This window comes from Equus caballus, chromosome 5 (assembly GCF_041296265.1).
Source record: "Equus caballus isolate H_3958 breed thoroughbred chromosome 5, TB-T2T, whole genome shotgun sequence".
NCBI lineage: Eukaryota > Metazoa > Chordata > Mammalia > Perissodactyla > Equidae > Equus > Equus caballus.
Window position 1 is genome coordinate 16,239,344 of NC_091688.1, and position 20,846 is coordinate 16,260,189.

The window sequence follows — 20,846 nt, forward strand, 5'->3', positions numbered from 1 at the left end:
CTGCCTGATGCCACACCCCATCCCTGCCTTAACCCTATGTCCTGTCCCTGCCCTAACCCCACCCCTCACCCCCACCCCATCCCTACCCTAACCTTACCCCATCTATGCATTAATCCCGCCTCTTGCCCCATGGTCACCGAATTGTGACCACAAGATTCCACCCCTGCTTTTATTTCCTCCCTGACTTTTTCCATATTTTTCTCTTTTGACAGGACAGCCTCCTCTCCCTGCTCTTCTTTCTTCAACTGCCCCATCTCTGTTCCTTCACCTTCTCTACACTCACAATGCCAATACTACTTAAGAAGTGAAATCTCCCGTGTCTGCTGCCCCTGGGGTTGGCTGGGGAGTGTCTCAGGATCTCAGACCCACAGCCTTTTGGTGTCTGTTGAATTTTATACTCTAATAAATAAGTGTTTGAATCCTCTTTTATGAGAAACAACCTTAGGAAGGTTTGACCCTCCCTCTGTTGCCCTTCTCGGGCTGGTTCTTCTCGAGCATGGCCTTGGTTGTGGGTAAGAGCATGTTATCAGAGGTCTTTGGATATTTTGTATGGCTTACCTTTTGGAAGGACTCTGAAGGGGCCAGAACCTCAGAGGTTTGCTGCTTACACAAGGTTCCAGGGTGGAGTCACTCACTGAATGGGAACGGTGGGAGAGGTTGACTGGTCCCTTGCCCCACTCTGACAGACGCACCCTCTCTGCTGCTTACCCCACACTGTAACTTGAGTGCAGAAACAGCAGCTGCCCAAGATCCCCCTTCAGTCTCTGGCTCTTCATCCTCTCAATCCTGGAAGCCGGTCATGGGCCCATATTCACATGAATATTGCATCCTCATTTCTGCATAATCATGGCTGGAAAAAGCACAGCCAGAAAGGCAGCCTCCAACAGAGTAATGATTTCTTCAAATCTTCCATTGCAGTGGGGTTTTGTTGAAAGGATACAGAATTTTGAATTGTGAGCCCATACTAGCTGAATAACCTCAGGATAGGTCTTTGAGTTCCCTGAACTTTGCTTTTCCCATCTATATATTGGGAATAATAATACATGTCACTCAGGGTGTTTTGATATGAAAATTCAGTAAGCAAATATATACAAAGAATTAAGATTTTAGATATAAATAAATTTCATAAACTTTACAACAGAAACAGCCATTCTGTTTACTCTCCTGTTACCTGGGGAAACATGACTATTATTATTTGTATGGCAAAAAAGGCTATAGCACGTAAAATGAGGGCAAGGATAAGGCTAGGAGGAGAGCAGGGCTTAAGTCAGTGTAATCTAACAAACACCCTGAGGTTTGCAGGACACCTTGCTGGGGACGATCCTGTAGCCATTTCCCGTCCTCTCCATCCCCTCCCCAGTGGAAAATGAAGGGCTCCATTCCCGCATGTAGCAAAGTTTCTGAAGATTTCGACGTGTTCCTCTTGCAGTTAGCAACAAGACGGATGGAGAAGCCAGTCCCCTGAAGGAGGCGGAGATCAAAGAGGAGGAGGAGGAGGAGGTGGAGAAGAAGCAGCAGAAGAAGGAGAAGCGTGAGACGGGCAAAGCCATGGTGCCCCACAGCTCTATGTTCATCTTCAGCACCACCAACCCGTAAGACCCACCCCCATGGCCCCCCTTCGGTGCCAGGGTACACAACCTGGGTTTGAGCCGGGGCAGGGTGATGAGGAGGACGAGAGAGGAGCACCCAGTCATCTTCCTGATCCTTCCCATTGGGATGTGGCCAGACATCTGAAGCATCCAGTGCTCACTGGCTGACGTGGGTCATGGGATTGAACAGCCTCTGAACTGTGTGCCCATAGTCTAAAGACTATTTTAAGACAAGAAAGCATGAGAATGTCATCAGGAAAGGACCCTTCTCCTATTCTTTGGTTAGTAGGTGGCGTGAGGGGGATGGGGAGGAAGGAAGTCTCCTTGGGATGTGTCACCAAATATATCCAGAGGTGGACAGAGCTGACAACGTGGAGCCTGGAATGATTAGATCATCCACTGGAGTTTAGGTGTACTGGTCCCATTGCCCTACATATGGATTTTGAAATGGACGTGTTCCTCAGAGCAGAGGTAGGGGCATGAGATGGGGATGGCAGAGAAGAGTCTGGAAGGTTTGATTCAGGTAAGATGGAATTTTGAAAGAGAAACTGCCTTCTGCCCTGGAAGTGAGCAAGATGTACACATAGACCAGCTTCTGAGGCTAGGAAGGCAAGAAGGCTTTCAGAGGCCACATGGGCCTTGTTCAGGCAGGGCTCTGGGAAAGATGGAATCTGGCCTAAGGTATGTCAAGGGCACGCGAGGCCAGAATGCTATCTGTAGAATATAGTCGCTTTAATTGCAATGCCTGGAGCTAATGAAAACCTGTTGCTGCTTTCATCAGGAATCTTAGAATCAAGGTGTATTTTTATGTTTCTTGGTTCTTCTGATTTCCTTGCTATGCCCCCATTTCTGTACAGTAGGGGAGCAGACATTGAGATCCAGTGGAGGGCACCATGTAGCCACCCTGAGCGTGTGTAGTCTGGTGCTGGCTGCTCCCCGTGGCTCAGACATGCTTGCAGATAATGTATCTTGGCTTGCGTACTGCAGCCTCTAACCAATCTGATTACCTTCCCCCACTGGGGCTTTAAATCAAAGGTGGTGCCTAAGAAATTAAATTGCTCTCCCTATGGCTTCCTCTGGCCAGGGCCTGGCTGTCTAGAAGAGGTTGATGTACGTGGGGGTGGGGAGTACGGGATGGGGATGGGGATGGGAGGGAAGCGGGGCCAGCTCAGCGGGCTCATCCACCCTTCAGGATTCGCAGGGCCTGCCACTACATCGTGAACCTGCGCTACTTTGAGATGTGCATTCTCCTGGTCATCGCAGCCAGCAGCATTGCCCTGGCGGCCGAGGACCCTGTCCTGACCAACTCGGAGCGCAACAAAGTGGGTGCACAGGGGCCATTTTCCAGCCTCGATAGAGCCCTGGTACCCACCCCACCCCATGCCCTCCTCATCCCTCTCCCTGTCCCACCCCTACTTCCCAACCATGCTGTGTGCCTTTATGCTTCATGGTGGACCTTACACCCAGAGCCACCCAGGGCTTTGAAGTGGGTCTGCAGTCACCCATGGGCTTGGATGTGGGATCTGACCTAAGGTCATGGGTGATGTGTTTGAAGTTGGGCAGCTCTACCACAGGAAGTTGAGACATCTCCTGGAGGTCCCAAGGGTGTATATCAGGAGGTATGAGGGAGGTGAGGAAGATTGCAACTGACAAGGATTCAGGTCCTGAGAGAGAGATTTGTGGGACAATTCAGACCCAAGAAGTTAAGTTCTGGCCAAGGGGAGGGAAGGGCCAAGGACTGGCCAGCGGGTCATGCAGTTCCAGCAGTATCCATGGCTCCTCTCCTCCCTGCATCCAACGAGCAGTTACGATGAGTGGGGTTGGGGGGCTGCGTGTGTCCATGGGCAGACGGGCATGTGTATAGCCTGGTGGCCTCACACGATCCCCCTCCCTCCGCCATGCGTGTCTTACAGGTCCTGAGGTATTTTGACTATGTTTTCACTGGCGTGTTCACCTTCGAGATGGTTATAAAGGTAAAAGCCTCCAGAGAACACCTGGGCTCCGGGGTTTGGATGGGTCACCTGTCTGCTCCTCTAGTGTAGTGCCCTTCCCCAATGCTGTCATCTACCGGCCAATGACAGAACCTCAGAGGGCCTCTGCCGACCCCTCCTCTGGCCTCAGAATCCTGATACAGTCTGTCTTGGCACAACATGACTGCATGGACCTGTTTGGACTGGTGCAGACCTGTGGATGTGGCCCAGGGAGGGGCCTGGCCCATTCTCAGGCAGGCAGTGGGAGTGTAGACAGACTCGGGGACCACAGTCACCTCCCCAACTGCTTCCTGATTTAAACTTGGGTGTGTGTCAAGGAGGCAAAGGGTTAGGGAGAGATGAATCTTCCCAGACTCCATCTAGTCCTAACCACACTCACTGCCCTCTAGTCTGTTCCCCACCACCCTAACTTCCCACATTTCTATCTTGTTCCCAGTCTCACCCATCTGGGATTTTTCCCATCTGTGTGTGTGTGGCGACGCCCGGTGCTCTGAACCACTAATGAGAGGAGAAATGTGGCAGGGTTCTTTCAGAACCAAGGAGTCTAATTGAACCCTGGTGGCTATGAGAAGGGACCTCAGGCCTCATAGTTAGGCAGAGAGAGCCTGTGAAACCTGCCCTCCTGCTCTTCAGGTCCCCAGGGAGGTTTGGTTGTGGAGATGATGGCAGTGGAGACATTGTCATGGGGAGCCCAGAGCTCAGGGTGCACGTTGCTGGCACCTCCTGGTTCATCTGTGGCTGTTCACATCCTTCTCCTGCAGATGATAGACCAGGGCTTGATCCTGCAGGATGGGTCCTACTTCCGAGACCTGTGGAACATCCTAGACTTTGTGGTGGTGGTTGGCGCATTGGTGGCCTTTGCTTTGGCGTAAGTAACTTTTTTCTTGTTCGGTTCCCTTCCCTTCCTTGTTCCTGAGACTCTGGCTGATTTGAGGCCTACTCCAGGACCAACCTGAGAAACAGTTCACTCAGAGTGGTGCCACAGAATGCTGCCCTGGAAATCTGCTTCCCAGTTGCCGTCAGCAGAGCTCCTAAAAGCCTTACAGCTTCAGCTCACATGCCCTCAAGGGTACGACTGGTGAAGGAGCAGGAGAGAGAGTCACTAGGGAGAAGTCAGAGGCCCTGGAGTTCCTTTCTTGGAGATGAGTAAGCATGGGCAGGTGCTCACCTGCGTGGGGCAGTGCCTTCATGAGCTCAGGGCAGGACCCAGGGATGGACAGCTGATGTCCCCTTTCATTTCTTGATTCTGTCAAACAAAGGATTAGCTTGAAAGAAAAATGCAGAGGGTAGAGCAAAGTTGGAGGTCACAGAATCCTGGGCATGGGGAGATTCTCTGCGCATGAGCAGGGGTACCCCAGAGCTATTCCTGGGCTGTAAGAACCATGTTAATATGTTTAACTCCAGAAGGAAAGACTTTCCCAACCTTCCTTGATAACACTTAGAAAAACAGTCTTAAACCATTCAGGTGACTAAACCCTGTTCCTTACATTTGAGGAATTTTTTTTCAATCATTGATCCAGGTGTAGCGGGTCAAAACCACATTTTGACATTTCCTGTGGAATTTAGCCAAGGAAAGGGCTCTCCCAGGCCCCCAGGGTGTAGATGGGAAATAGGCATGTTGTCAGGGCCGTTTGCCTAAGCTGATGTGTTGAGTGCCCCAGAAGATGAATGGCAGCCTTTTGGACTCTGTCTGTCCCTTGCTTCACTGCCAGAGTAGCTTCACCCTCTTCTGGGTGGCATAGAATTCCTTCCAGCCTCTCTGAGGACAAGAGGAAGCTAAGTCTTCTAAGCATGGCTGCCTGCACTATGTGATGGGGCAGAAGGAGAGCTTTTGGGAACTGCCCTCATTGATGGCAGCTACAAAATGGAAGGAACAAAATCCTTCCATAGATTTGACCTTCCCCAGGCCAAGTAGTGGTCAGAAAGGAACCATCCATCCTGCCTTCTCCCCAAGCACTGTCAGCTTCTATCCCTGTCCATTCTAGCAGAGAAAAAGGTAGGGTGAGAGTTAAGAAGGAATGTTCCTCAAGTGGCCAACGGTAGGGAGCTCCATGCGTATAGGAGGGTTGACAGGTCTCCAGCTGTGGTAAGAATTTAAGATCTCCCAGAACCTGGAAGTGGACTGTGTCCATTGCTGCCCAGTCGTGGGGAATCCTCCAAAGGAGAGCCGGATAGAGTGTGGCTTGTGACCCTGATCTGGGCTGGCAGTCAGGGCAACTCCAGTGTCCCTTGGCCCCATGTGCACCAGTGTATTAACCCCATTAGAGTCACATGGAATCATCTGTGCTCCTCACAAAGAAAGCCTCCTATTAGATGAGGTTGAGCTGTTCCCAAGGAAATTTCACAAAAGCATTGTATTTTCCCAAGCATCCAGATGCTGTACGGATTCTCACAGCGAGCTAAATATCAAGGCACCTCTGGCTCTACCGAGAGGACTCCCAGCTCCTCTTCCTCCTCTTCTTTGAAAGAAGCGTTAAAGTCGCCTCTGTCCTAAGGAGGCCCACCTTTTCTGTTAGAGATGAATATTACCCTTGGGTTTTTAAAAGGTCAGGTTCCCTTCTCATTTTATCAGTTCATTTCCACGCATTGTTGGCCATAATGTTCTTTCTTATTTTGATCTCAGTAAAATAATTTGTCTCTCTTTGAAGAAATAAAGAACAAGGAGAGAGAAGCACAGAAGAACTGCCCCCTCCCACCCATCTTTAGGAAGAACAGAGGGCCTTGGGGGTGACAGGGCAGAGTGGGAGGGGGGATGTGGCCTGTGGAGCCAGGCAGACCCTGGTTCGAATCCTAGCCCCTCTACTTACCACTTTCATGTCCTGGAGCAACATAGCAAGACATTAACCCTCTTAACCTCAGTTTCTCATCTCTGAAACAGAGGCAAAATCATGTGTGTAAAGTGCTTAGCACAGGGCCTGACCAGTGTGAGTGAGCAATAAATGTTAATTCCCTTCCTTTTCCTTCCGTTCTCCCATGACATCATGAAGTCCAAATCTCATACCAAAGTGTATGTTGATGCACACATGCAAATAAATGAGATGAACACAGGCTGGTTTCCAAGACTTGGTTGTTTTACACACACACACACGCAAGCACGCACACACGCGCGCGCGCGCACACACACACACACACCCACACCCACCCCACCCCCCCCCCCAGGCCTGTGCCTGTGTACCTGGAAACCAGGCAGGTGTGTTGGTGACCGTGGGAAGGAGGTATACTTTAGAGAACTCTGCATGCCTGCCCCGTGTCCACAGTCCAGCTGTCTCTCCTCAGATCCAGAGCAATGACAACGGGCTGGAGGGTTGTCACCTGTCTTGTTCTTTTTTTGTGTCCTCTGAAACATGGTGGTGGTGGCTTTGGTGCTGGTGGCAGGGGAAGCCTTAACAGCCCCGGAGCCGAAGCCTCTCTGTTGGTCCTCAGATCAGGTACAGTTCAGGGAATCCAGGAGTCCCCTGGTTCTGGGATCCACGCTTATGTGATGGATTGAGTGTCATAATCTATCACTTGCTTTTAGTGAAGTCACTTCTTGAACTTGTTCATTTTTCTCTGAAATGTAAATGGTACTTGCTCATCCTTCTCCATCCACCAGCTCTTTTGTTATCATCCTTCTAAGCTTGCCATGCACATTTCCTCTCCCCTTTCTCCTGCTTGTGGAACAGACTCACACTTCCCCTTCTGTGGCCTTCGTCATGTTTGCTGAGGTTCAGGTAATGCTTTCTCTCGCTCGTGTGCCCACACTTCCTAACTCTATTCTCTACTTTTCCTCATTAAGGGCACCAGAGAATTCAGCTCTCCCATCACTTTGGTGGGGTTAGCCAGAGTCCTGCCTGCCAGCAGAGGGAGGGCCTGGCCTGGGGCAGACAGCAGAATAAAGCCTATGTCCCAGTGGGGGGCTATGACCAGGGGCTCAGGCCGACAGGAAACCAAATGTGGGTTTTTCTACAGGCTTTTCAAGGATCTCCCTCCTTGTAGTTACGACTCTCGTTATTGTATGCCATATATTTGCCCCCGGGACTGTCCACCATTCAGAGAACCTTACTCCTGCCTTCTCCTAAAGGAGAGTCCCCCCTCCTTGAAACTGAACCTTAGCCTACTGAAGCTTCTGCAAAGGCCGTTGCTCATTTTAAGCAGAATTGATGGTGATTGCCATGGTAACACCTTTATGTGGCTCCTCAGAAATCAGAGGTCACTTGGCATCCCTTCTACCACAGCCAGCCAGAGCCTTCTCAGAACCCAGCCCAAATCCCAAGAGCAAGGCCCCTAACCAACGGGAGGGAGGGGCCTCTAGCTGAATTCTCAAAGAAAGCCGCGTGGCCCCCTGAGCCCTCCTGCGGAGGTCTGCACTGGCACCATGTATGTTTTCTATAAGCATATATGTGGTTTATGTAGTGGCCGAAGAGAACTCTCTCTTCTCCATAGCTGCATCCGTCAAGTGAAGGGATTCTTTATAATGTAAACCTGATGAATTCCATTTGGGAACTTTATTGACTTTTGAGCAGGAGGGGAAGGGGATTTATTTTATAAGCCTGGGCATACCAAGGTGTAAGAAAATAAACGGAAAGATACTCATATCGCAACTTTCCTGTTCTTCCCAGTCCACTTTTACATTATAAAGCATTTATAAGGACACTCGGCTCTCCTTCCTTAAGCCCAGGGCCTGTGTAGGGAGGTGGGCAGAGTTTGGCAGAGGTTGGGTACGGCTCTCTCTATTCCACTGCCATCACAACACCCCACTTTCTGGGCCATATGGAGACAGAGTGTTTGCCAACTATAAATGTCCCAACTGTGCCTTTTCCTCGTTGAGGTTTCAGGAAAAGTCTGGTGAGTGACTTGGTTTATGAAACCTTTCTCTTTTACCTTTTTCTATCTGAAAAAGATGGATTCTTCTCTTTGATGATTATTTTACACGGAAGGACCAGAAATTGCTTTTGCCAGTTTCCTCACAGCCTGTTGCCATCACTTCTGCCTCCCAGCCTCCTGGGTGGGAAAGCAGAGATGGTTCCAGCCTTGGCATTTCTGGGTATCTGCACAGCAGGCATATGCCCTCACTTTGGGGCACCCCCCGCCGCCAGAGTTAGCTCCTTTGGAGGGGAATCATGTGGCCACTATGCCAGATTGAGTTCATGAGCCTTATGGGATCCCGCACAGTAATGGTGATGCTGTCTGGCCCTAGGTTTCATGTCTTCAGTGTTTAGTGAAAGGCTTTGGGCAGGTAGGTGGGTGGGGACAGCACCTTGGGAGGGAGTGCAGGAGAGGATTAGAAATGTGTCTGTGGTCCTGTACTCCAACACAGGCCCCTCAGCTTCTGTACCTCCCTTGCTCTACAAGTTACTTGACTGGCTCAGATCAAGTCGCCAAGTGAGATCTCTTGGGTTGGATTCTAAATAGTAAACTCACGGCTTATAAGGGCTTGTCAGCACCAACAGTTTAAAAGAAAAATAACTAGCAATTCTGCTCCCACCTCCTCCCCCACTTGGGCCTGTGCATCAGTCAGAGTCATGCAGGCTCTCTGGTAGCGGATGCCAAAGCTTCCCATTGCCGTTCACCATCATAGTGGGGCACGAGGTAAGGTCAGGACTCCCTGGCATGCAGGGGATCTGGATCACAGCCGCACTTGGCCTTTCATTATTCAGTCTTTAGCCAGAAAGGAAAAACATGAGTCAATCTGCCTCTTGATGCCAGAAGAAACCGGAATTCCCACATTAGCTTTTATTACATTCTTTTCATTGAAGTATGTCACTTTCCTGACACTTGACACTCTGCCCTAGTCTCTAAGATGAATAAAGTCTTTTGAATGCATTCAGAACCAGCCATCGTGGCAGAGCCGGTTCTGAATGCATTCAGTGAAATACACAGGCACAGACAATTTTAGACTTGGAAGGGCCCTAAGGAGCCACAGAATATGATACTTTGGTTCTGGTTTTGCACTTGGGGCTTTGTGTTTGTGACGATGTGAATGAGTACGCGTGAGAAAGGAGTAAATATTTAGAATTGAAAAGCTAGCATGTGCTTACGCTCAGCAGAGCCTAATAACAATAGAACTGACATTCCGCCCTGCGCCTTGCTCACCCGTCCTCCTGTTCTTCACTCCCTGTGCATGTCTCAGGCAGGCCCCCTCTAACTTCAGGCTTTGCCTTTGGGGCTTCTTTCTTGACAGCCTCCACTCTTCTGGAACTGAAAGGGGAGTCTCCCAAAGGAAGCTGTGACTACACATTAATCTTGTAGGGGAAGAAAAAAGAGTGGACAAAGTCCTGCTTCATGCAAAGAAGACCCATTTACCACTGAGCCAGACAGGGCATCCAGTTCCCCTGCTCTGTGGAAGCGAATGAAGGATTAAAATTAAATTTAGCCGTCAGGTAGCCCATTAACTGTGGATTTAGGATGCCGGCTGAGCTGGAATTGGAAATTTCCAGCAGAGAGGAGATAGAAGGATGTTGTTCCTCGAGACTCCAGCTTTAGGAGTCACCTTGAGAGTGACTTTACCTGACTTTGTGCCCAGGCAGGGACACTAAAGATGATTAATGGCCGTGGACTCTTGGGGTGCTCACTGCTTTGTTATACCCTAGCAGCCTCGAAAATGGGCTTTGGGAGGGAATAAGGAGGGTCAGTGTGAGAGCCACATGGAGGGAGTATCTGAGAGAGAGAAGTTGCTAATCTACCTGCTCTTGGCATTAAGCCTCGGCTCGTATGTTTTTGGATGAGCACTGGAAAATGTTGTCTGTTGCGTGTGCCGTTGGTGATGCTGGGGAACCCTCTGTAGAATGTGTACTTGGAGACCTTTATCATATGAAGGCCATGGGTGTGAGTACCCAAGTATTTCTCTTTATTAAGAAGCACGAATTTGGGAGATGGTTGGTTGTAAATGGGATCTTAGCCTGTGGCCACAGAACCAAGCAAAATGAAATGGTCCAGTCAGAGAACATGGCTGTATCCACGTGGTAACCAACAATTTGGCTAACCAGACTCATGCAAAAATCCCCCTGTACAGGAGGTGAGTCCTCACAGCTGTGTGAAGAGCCCAGTCCTGCAGGATTAGTAGACACCCATCACAATGCCCCCTGGATTTAAAATTAGGTTTTAGAGTAACTCAGGTCAGAAGATTTCATGATGGGACTTGGGAAGTATCAGCTCGGATCATGTGACTTGCCAGCCATCTGCTTAATCCGTACTCACAGAGGCACAGCCTAGCATTACGAATTAGTCTCCAGCTGGGGGAATGTGTTGGCTGGACTTCAGGCTGCACCAAGGCCTTCTTAGGAAGATCAGCAGATGAGGGGTCTTTGGGTATGTTTAGAATATGAAGACTAAGAAGCAAGACAAATCAGGTCACCAGATTGAATAACAATACTGCTAGGAGACAGTTATATGCTTTGATGTCTCCTGCTGCTTCTCAGTGCTTGGACAAAAATACCTTCCAGTTAGAGTATAGTGCTGTGTTTTGCAAAGGAGGAAGTTTGCAAAGGTAATGATGAGTGTGTCCAGGGAACTGGTTGAGGTCCATGTGCAAGAAGGAAAGGATTCTGCACTAGTCACTTAGCAGAGAGCTAGTGCTTTGGTCACAGGGCAAAGAAAGATGACAGGGTCACAAAGGATTTAGGGCTCATGGGTAACCCCAAGAGATGCTGAGGTATGGGTCAGGAGGGAAATAATCCCCAAATGGCAGCAGCTAAGCAGTGACAAGGTCAAAGTGCTGAATTTAGATTCTTCACACAAACAGATGAACTAGCCTTACCAACAGGTCCTAAAGAGTTCACTCTCAAGAGACAAGCATTGCCAAGGCAAAGGAGGAAACTTCTGCCTCATTTCCATGGGTCTTTAGAATTTTTAAAGAGCTTTCACACTCTTTACTTAATTTATCATTTGATAGTCCTGTTTTACCGTTGAGAAATGGATTGTCTGAAGCTTGACTAGTTTGACTCATTTGAATAGTAAGCCCCAAAGCCAGTTCTTAAACAACTGATATTTTTGATTTCTAGTTCAGGGCTTTCTCCAATACATCAAGCTTTCTTCCACCTCTGATGTTCTGGTTAGTTCTGAGCCATTAACCTGTGTAAACTCAAAGTGGTAGCTTGGTATGGGTCTCTCCCCAGCCTGTAGACCTGTGGGCCAGATGGAAAAAGGCATCCCTGTCCTTGTCCATCTTGCTGTTCCATCTGTACCTGTTTCCTCCCATGAGCCCTTGCAGACCCTAGGCTGATCAAGGATACTGGGATAGAGAGCTCACTATTTGAGTTCAGGAACTACTGGCTTCTTTTGCTGTTCCCTTCTCTGGTTAAAACCCTCCAGTGGTTCCCGTATGAAAAGGCACTGTAACATCGTAAATAAGAGCATAGGTTTCAGAGTCAGGTAAGCTTAGGTCTGAATCCCAGCACTACTAATTATTAGCTGCCTTAAATCTCTGAGACTCTACTTGTTCATCTGTAAGTAGAAATTTTAAAAAAACTGTATTTTGGTCTTGTGAGAATTAAATAAGGTAAAATATATTCAGTGTCCACTATAGTGCCAAACACTTAGTAAATGCATAATAAACAGTAGTTGTTATTGCCTACCAAATAATAGTCTAGACATTTTAGCAAGGCTCAAGGCTCCTCATAGCATGACCCCTCCTCTATCCTTACACTCCAGCAAGTGTGTCCATTCCCCTTCCAAGAGATGCCTTCAAATCCTTGTGCTCTTCCCTCCTGGGCTCGTGAGGGAGGGCAGAGGGCCATTCCACTTCAAGGAGGAAGGATTCTTCAGAACCTGGTGTCCCTGCCCTGCCCACCTTGGAAGGAGAGTCAGTTCCTAGCAGAAACCAATTTGAGAGCATGTCCTTTGAGAAGAGGGGGACCAGGAAACTGAAGAGCAAGATTACAGTGCATGATGAGTGATAACACATGAAAGATCTGGAGGGCAACTTGACAGTTGAGCTGGAAAATTCTCATCTTTTACTGATGAGACATAAGAGAAATGTGGCATTTTTTTTCTGGAGAGCAGTGAGGAATGTACCAAATAAGTAGGAAATAAATGGTAAAATGAGTGGCCCAATTGAGTCCCAATTAAAGTGGGACCAGCACATCCTAGCATGTGAAATTATCCTCAAATGTTGACATTACAGTCAATTTTTAAACCTGGTAAAATTTCACTAATTAGCTAAGCAGTGTAAAAAAAATTCTGAGTATACATTTAGTAGCAAAGACTAGCAAAGTGTTATCAAATGATTATATTTAAATGATTTGTGAAAAGCATAGAAATTATTTCTAAAACAATGTGCCGCAATTAAAGTGCTTGAAGAGTTTGTCCTCTTAGTTCGATAAAAACATCCTCCTTGCAATCTTGTTGACTTTGATAATGGCTTGAATAACTCTTATTTCATGGATTTGGGAAAGGTAGTTTGGCCCAGCCCATGTGTAAATTATGACATATTTTAATTAATGGGGGCTGAATTGTTGAGACTTGTCCTGCCTCTGTGGCTTTGTTATCCTGTATTCCTTTCATTTCAAATGATAATTTTCAAATTAGTGCTGAACATATATTAACAAAACTGAGAATACAAACGTGCTTTTCTGCAACCACTCAAAATCATAGCTTTTCAGTGGCTCATCTGCAATAAGAGAACTGTTGGAAAGTTGTGCAGAGCAATGACTAATCTTTATTTTACTTTTGGCCTGTGTCTGATTACTATCCCTGGCTCAAATTTGTGGGAGTCAGAATGGGACAAGTAGCACCCCCTTACAGCACCTTGGCAGCTACAATCAGCTGTTAAGAGCAGAGTGTACCATCAAGGAACCCCATTTTCCACAACAAGGGACACACACACAGACACACACACACACACACTGGTCAGAGATCCCCTTTGTTCCACAGCATGATATTTTATACTATGATTCTGGGGCAAAATTAATTGTAGAGAGCAAATTCTGTCCTTTATCTAGGGTTTAGGAGGAGCAAGAATTATTGAGCCTTCCTTCATAGGATGGGTGTCAATGAGTATGAACCTTTGAGAACTCATTCAGGTGCTACTGGACATAAAGTTCTCAGGGTTAAGGACTTGGGCTAAAGGAAATGCGGAACCCTGGAGTGTGTGACCCTGGGCCACCTGCCCATCCGTTGATCTCCCTTTGCTCTCTCATTTTAGGGATACGGAAGATTCTCCCTTAGCTTTTTCTCAAGATGAATGTAGCCTGGGGAAAAGAGGGTGACCTATGTAGTTGTTTCGGTAAAACTTTTAATCCAATGATCCCATTTTCCCCATGGCATTTAGCTTGCAATTTATGTTTTCATTTATTCCTTGTTGACTTGAGGCCTTCCCTGCTAGCCTAGGTAAGTTTTAAGAAGTTAGGGACCTCATTTGTTTTGGTCGCAACTGTGTGTCCAGCACCTAGAAGAGTGCCAGACATACATCAAGGACTCCATCAGTGCTGTTATATGAATGCATAAGGGTGTGTTTGGCTGACCTACCCTGTGCCAGTCTCGTGCATGAGAAGACACCATTATAACTGAGGGGAAGATGTTATCTCTGCCCTCTGCACATTTACAGATTATCACAGGAGGCATTTAAAGTTTATAAGGCCTTGGGTTTAATTCCCAAATCACCATTCATTTGGCATTTACAGCGAACATTAATATAGTTTTGAATATGGGATCATTTACTTAGTAAAATGGTCATTAGAAGTCTTTGCTTGTGGCATATGGTGGTATAACATAGGTTTGTGGTGCAGTGAAAAAATTTGGGAAAAGTACCTTCACAGCAACCAGCAACTAAGAACCATAGCCTGAATTCTAGGCACTTCTTCATAGCAGCAGGCCAGTTCACCCAAGGCACTGTGGCTCACTCATCGAGTGATCTGACGCAGGCACATCTTCCTGGGGCTGCAGTTTCCTTTGCAGCCAAGTGGATTTCAGGGATCTTTTCCAGCTCTAGAATTCGGTGAGCTGTTTGACAGAGCCTGGAACCAAAACCTACTGGAGCAGAGGCTTAATGGCTCAGAGCAAGAGCTCCAAGCATCATACAGACTTGGGTTCAAGTCCCAGCTTGACTTGCTAACACTGGGCACTCACTTAACCTCTCTGAATGTTATCTGCAAAGTGGCGATAGTAATACCTACATCCTAATGTTATTAGGAGGTCCAAAAAAAAGGTTCACTGAAAGTGCTTAGCACAGAGTCCTACCAAGAATAAATATTTAAAAAGTTAGCTCTCATTATTTCTATCTCAAATATTTTATATTCATGCCCTTGCCCTTTTTTGTTCTCGTTGTTAAGCCTCACCGATAGAGCTGGGATGATTTTTCTCCAAGCTGCACTATAAATAGCTGATGATGGACAGTTGGTCATTTAATTTATCAAAAGGCATCCCTTTATGTGACATGAGGACCTTGATTGACAATGCATCTCTCATACTTCGAGAAGGTTTTATGGTGTTGCTCATCTGCACTTTTGAGAGATGTCAGAGTAGCTCTCTCAGACTGATTGTGTGTCCCTCTTCAGAGGAAATCCTTCATAAGCATAAATATGCCACTATGACTTGAAACGCCTTTCCAAGAGACATTTTCTGGCCCTGAGCAGGCATGATTCTCCTAGCCTGGTTTCTTATAAATTCACTGGAAGTAGAAAGAGTTTGTCTGAAGACTACTAAGGAAATGGAAGGAAAAGCCTACATTTAGAAACCTTCCGTTAAACTAGGTTCCATGGAATAAAGTACAAGATGGGGAGTACCATCTAGTTAGAGGCAGCTCCACTGGTGCTTGCAAAGGGCCTTGGCAGGTTGGAGAGGGGAATGTGGAGCAAATGGCGTGCTGGCCCTTCCTTTCACAAAGTGTGTGGACTCCGCAAGTGCCAAGGCTGTAAACAGCATCCCCTGGGCCCAGGCTTCTCCGTTTTCTCTCGTGGTGTGAGGTTCTCTCTCCTCCCTGAAGTTTTCTGACTTTTATTTCTCTTCACTCCCCCCCCGCCCCCCGCCACTGCTTTCTGCCTTGGATCCTCCATAGGAACGCTTTGGGGTAAATATTTTCTTCTGTTTTCTTTAAGTAAAAACTACAGGGTGGGCGTGGGTTGGAGGAGGGAGAAGTATGTTTGGGAGGGAAGGAGCTGGCTCATTGAGAAAGGAGTGGTGAGTTGATAGGAACAGTGAATTTTCACTGATATCCAAGAGAACAAAAATTAGGAGTCGCCAAGCCTCTTTGGGAAGTGATCATTCTTACTGGTTTGGGTATGTATTTGGCTTATATGTTGCCTTTTTAGATAGGTAGATAGATGAGCCTAATATAGTAAAAGAATTTGTAAAATCTACAAAGCCTGTGGATACGAAAGGCCATATCAATGGGATACTTTTGGATTATCTATATTCAGATCTAGAGTTGAATAAAAGTGACTTGTAGGCCATGACCATTAAGACGGTCTTAAAATTCATGTTCTAGGCAATGTCAGCATTCCTCGAATTATATTAAAGGTCTTCCTATCTTGCCTTGTATGAAAGAATTGATGGACTTTGCTCTCCTTCCTGGGGGGTGGGTGTGACAGAAAGGACAGGTAAAAAGCGGGCAGAAGCCCATGTAGTTCCATCTGATGTTCTGGATCCTGTTTCCTCCGATTGTTGGTGTAATGGTAATCTGGGCCAACGTGAGGCAGGAACCAGAGCCTGAGCTCACGGTTAGAGTCTCATTTCCTACCATCTGCGTGTTTTACAAATTGCAATTGTTTGAATTGAATGCAGAGATCTCAGGGGATGAGCAGGGTGGAGAGAGAAATGCAGGTTGATTTATTCATTTCATTCCTAAAAATAAAAAGGGAAATGTCTTTTATCTATTAGGGGCAAACATTTCCTGGAAGCTGAGCAGGGAGAGTTACTAGCCATAGGGCAAGGATGAAGGGGCAGGGACAGCGATGTGGGTCTTCTCCAGCTGTGTGGCTCCCTGCAGCTTGCGCTAGGTGCACAGTGCCTGAAACGAGGAGGGACTGTGGAAAGACCCAGCCACACAGAGATCACTGGGGTTTGAGCCAAGGTCCTGGCAAGGAGCCTGCATGACATGCTTTCTCCGGAGCAGGCAGCCCAGCACAACAAGGGTGTCGTGTCCCCACCACCCTTCCTCAGCCTGTTCTCCTCTGAACTAATGAACTGTGCAGAGCTGACAACCCTAGAGCTGAGGAAAGGGCTAGGTCAGGTCCCCTGATGAGACTTACTCTCAATTCAACAAGTATCATTTGAGAGCCTGCTACTGAAGCACTAGATTAGGCACAGTGAGGGTCCGAAGTGGGTGACCAGTCCTGTTCCCTAGTTGATTTGTCTTCCATTTTCAGTTTGCCAGTGTGGTGATGAGCAGCATTACTCTGGCATTAGGGGGAGGAAGTCTTTATTAACAGATGTGCATGGATGCCTCTGTGTGTGCATGTGTGCCTGTTCCACTGTCTTCCACTGTGTGATGTACGTGAGTGTGGGTGTGCATGCGTGGGTGTGTGTGCATATGAGTGTGCGCACACCAAGGAGCGATTTGAAAGTTTTCTCAGTGCATGTTTTGTGGGGTCTCCCTGAAGGAGTCTACTCTGACCCAATTTCTGGCCTCTTGGATACCTTGCTCCCCCTTTACCCTGTTGCTGGTAATGCAGTAGTGTGAATGTCGCTTTTATTTCTCCCCTGTCCTGTGATTCCCTGGGGGCCTCTCCCCTGCAGAACCAACAAGGGGCGGGACATCAAGACCATCAAGTCTTTGCGGGTGCTCCGAGTTCTGAGGCCACTGAAGACCATCAAGCGCTTGCCCAAGCTTAAGGTAACATTTGCCAAGTTTCTTCCCATCAAATCTCCTTCCATCCTCTCTCTGTAGCCTTTGTTGACTTGCTTTTGGAGAATTGTTTCTGGGAATATTCTTTTTGCTCACACAGGGTCTGAGGTTCTTTGCATCTGCCTGAGCTAAGGGTCTTAGTTTCAAAGGAAAATAACCAATATCCCAAGAAATCTATAAGGGGGCTTTTGCTTCTTGAGTCCAGAGCCAGGTGGTATTTTATACACTTTGGTTGTGGCATGTCATCCAGGAAGAGGCCTCTCTGCCTTTGTCCTGGAGCCTCCTGTGTCTTTAAGGTGGCCCCAGAACACCAAAATGGAAGCCTCAGGGGCCGTCTGTCTGTGTTGTGGTCTGCACACTGGGTCAGGCCAAGTAACCTGGAATGGTTTCTTTCCTCATAATTCTAGAGAAGCAAAGGATTTTCTAGCCCTGACCCTTCATATTTTTGAGGCACAGATAGGCCCATAACTTGCCCAAGGATGCAGAGTCATTTTTGGCAGAAGCAGAGAAGAAATGGGGAAGTGAGCTATCATTAATTAAGTTCTTCCTGTTGCCAGAAGCTGCACTTTCATAGGTACATTATCATGGTTCTCCTGCTCCCTGACCAGTGCCGCCATGCTCAACGCCCCCCCACCCCCAGGCTCCTTCCCTGAGCCTTCTTGCCCTCAGGGTCTGCTTTACCATTGAGTCATTGAGTCTGCTAGCCTGGGAATCCTGCCTCCCTCACACACTTACGTTGCTGCTGCAGAAGCTGAAGCCTCATGGGAGAAGAATTCTTCCTCCCTGAGTTCCTGTGAATGACAGCCAGTTGCCACTCAGGAGAGGACCAGGGCTCCCGGTTCACAGCCCTGAAGTGCCCCTGCTGCTGCCCAGCCAAGCAAGCTGCAACACCAGGCCTAAACCCAGCCTTCAGGGGCTACGCCAGCAAGCTTCCCAGGAAGCAGGTTGAATTACCTGTCTGCACAGTCAGAGACTAGTGCAGTGCTCCTCAAAGAGTGGGTCACAGGCCACCTGCATCAGAGTCACCTGATGCTTCTTGAAGTGCAGATTCCTGGGCCCACGCAGAGCAACAGAGCCAGATTCTAGGGGCAGGGCTTGGAATGTGTCTTGATAACCCCTGTCCACGTGGAAAGGAACCTATTTGAGTGCCAGGCTCAGCTCTAGCACTTAGGAGCCGACCCAGAGCAAATTACTTTTTCTTTGACTTTCTTTGAACTGGAAAATGGAGATACTTTGTAATGACACATTTGTGATATGGACAAAATAAGCTGATGCAGGTGGTCCCTGTAAGAAAACCCAGCAATCCCTCTAGATTGCCTGGGCCTGATCTCCTAAGCCAGCCACAGAGGACAAAGCTGGGGGAGGGGTCTTATGACCTCAACTCCCCCTCACTTTCCAATTCCCCTTTCCCACTGAGTTCTTATAATATTGATATTCCATGCCCCTCCATCACCACCCCATACTGGCCTCAGGACATGCTTCCCTTTCGGCCCTCTGGCTCTGCAGAGAGGTGGTAAAACCAGTTGGGTTTTATCAAAGGCTTGGGACTGAAGGAAAGTCATTTCTGAAAAGCCCCAAACTGACTGAGATGTGGCTTCCTCTGAGAGCCCAGGGCCCTGGCCCGCCTGCATGGATTCCCCAGGAGAGATACTCCTGCTCCAAAGGAAGTGTCCTCCCTGCCCGCTCTCCTCCTTCACTGCCCTGCCTTCCTTCCTGGGGGAGGCACCTCCCACAGTGTCGGGCAGTCTTTCACACACTGTTCATTACCACCCTCCCGCCTGGTAATGGGCCCAGCACAGGGTCTGGCCTGGGTCAGTGCCCATAAATATTCATTCCTTTCTGCCCTACCCCCAACAGAATTGGGCTGGGAGGCCTGGGGCCCTAACCACTGCCATAAGCTGCAGCCCAGGTTCCAGTTGTGTCATCTCCTCCGAGCTGTGTTGGGGTCCTGAGGAGAGTGCAGATGGCGTGATGAGATTAGTTAACAGGCTGGGGAAGGTGACCACAATCTCCGTTAATTCCATTTAATTAGGAAGTGCTGGTTCCTCTTGCTCTCTGCAGCTCCGTAACCTGAGGGAAGTGTAGGTGGCTGTGATGCTTCCACAAGGCTGCGTGTCACTCACATTCCCCGCAGTGTTGAACTAATTAAGCCAGCAATGTTCACCAGTGTTGGGAACAGCGAACCGCACAAATGTGGCGCCACCATGAGGCTAGACTCTCCAGTGAGCCAAACCTAAAAACCTAGAAAATAACCTAAAAATGGCTTGAAATGTGTCAAATTCCCATGTAACTCCTCGCGGCTTAGGGCCTAGAATGGATTCTCCAGAGGCAGATCCATTGCCTTTAATGGAAGTCCAAGTCCCTGATGCTGTCTGCCGCATCCTCCCATCTCTACGAGAGGGCAGCTGTCGGTCTCTTCCCACATCATCTGTTGAATCTGCATCCCCAACACAGCCAGCTGTAAGCTGGAGAACATTTATGTGAAGTGTCGAATATAATTGGGACAACTATATGAACTTATTACAAATTATCATTAAAATGAACAGAGATGATAGTTTATTATTACTCTCTGGTCCATTTAGAAAGGTAAAGAGAAAACAATATATATTCAGTATATAAATCAAATCTAAGAATGTCACCAAATAGATGTAAGGTCAGGGACAAGCTATTTCATGATCTCAGAGATCCCTTTCTGCACTAAATTTCTGCGCTTCACGCTAAGTGGAGTACACCTAATGGGATTCCTCAGAGGACTCCCTCTATTGACCGATGCCATCTGGTCTCTTCTGCTTTGGGTTTACTTTCAGATTCAGGGCATGTGTTCCCTTCCCAGGGGTTGGTCCTTGTAGTCGTGACCAGCTTGGAAGCCGGCTCTGAACCCCATGAGTGTCACTTTTTAGTAGGGCGATATTTCCTGGAGCACCTTCTCAGTGGGGCTGGCGGGTGGTGGTGTGGCCCTAACTCGGCTCTAGGCAAATGCACAGGCCATTCCAGGGACTCACAGCCCAGGGCTCCTTACTTCTGTCCACAGGCTGTGTTCGACTGTGTGGTGACCTCCTTGAAAAACGTCTTCAACATCCTCATCGTCTACAAGCTCTTCATGTTCATCTTTGCTGTCATCGCAGTTCAGCTTTTCAAGGGAAAGTTCTTTTATTGCACGGACAGTTCCAAGGACACCGAGAAAGAGTGCATGTAAGTGCCGCCAGCACAGACCACTCACTTTCTGCCAAAGGGTGTTCCGATGAGGCCCACTTGACCCTCTATAGATAAGTCTGCTCTTTCTCTCTTATCCGTCTCCATTCCTCTTTTAGGAAAAATGCAAAATAGGTTGCTAAATTTTTATTGAGCACCACTTTTGTGTCAGACATGGTACTTGGTATTTTACATCCAGTTTCTAATTTTAAATCTTTATAATGACCTTTTGAGACAGATTTTCTTGCATATTATAGATGTGGAAGCTAAGGCTCAGAAAACTTAAGTAAGTTGTTTGAGGTCACACAGCAACTA

At 47.8% G+C, this 20,846-nt stretch overlaps 1 protein-coding gene across 2 annotated transcripts in view; it reads left to right on the plus strand.

Annotated features, from left to right (window-relative positions):
- The window catches only part of CACNA1E (calcium voltage-gated channel subunit alpha1 E), a 475,091-nt gene that overhangs the window by 404,108 nt on the left and 50,137 nt on the right, over window positions 1-20,846 (plus strand). For both annotated transcript variants that reach the window (XM_023640670.2, XM_070267841.1), the window contains 6 exons: window positions 1,430-1,592; window positions 2,782-2,911; window positions 3,503-3,562; window positions 4,342-4,448; window positions 17,231-17,327; window positions 20,371-20,531. In XM_023640670.2, coding sequence (XP_023496438.1) covers window positions 1,430-1,592; window positions 2,782-2,911; window positions 3,503-3,562; window positions 4,342-4,448; window positions 17,231-17,327; window positions 20,371-20,531 — 718 coding nt within the window. The remainder of the gene's footprint in view (window positions 1-1,429; window positions 1,593-2,781; window positions 2,912-3,502; window positions 3,563-4,341; window positions 4,449-17,230; window positions 17,328-20,370; window positions 20,532-20,846) is intronic.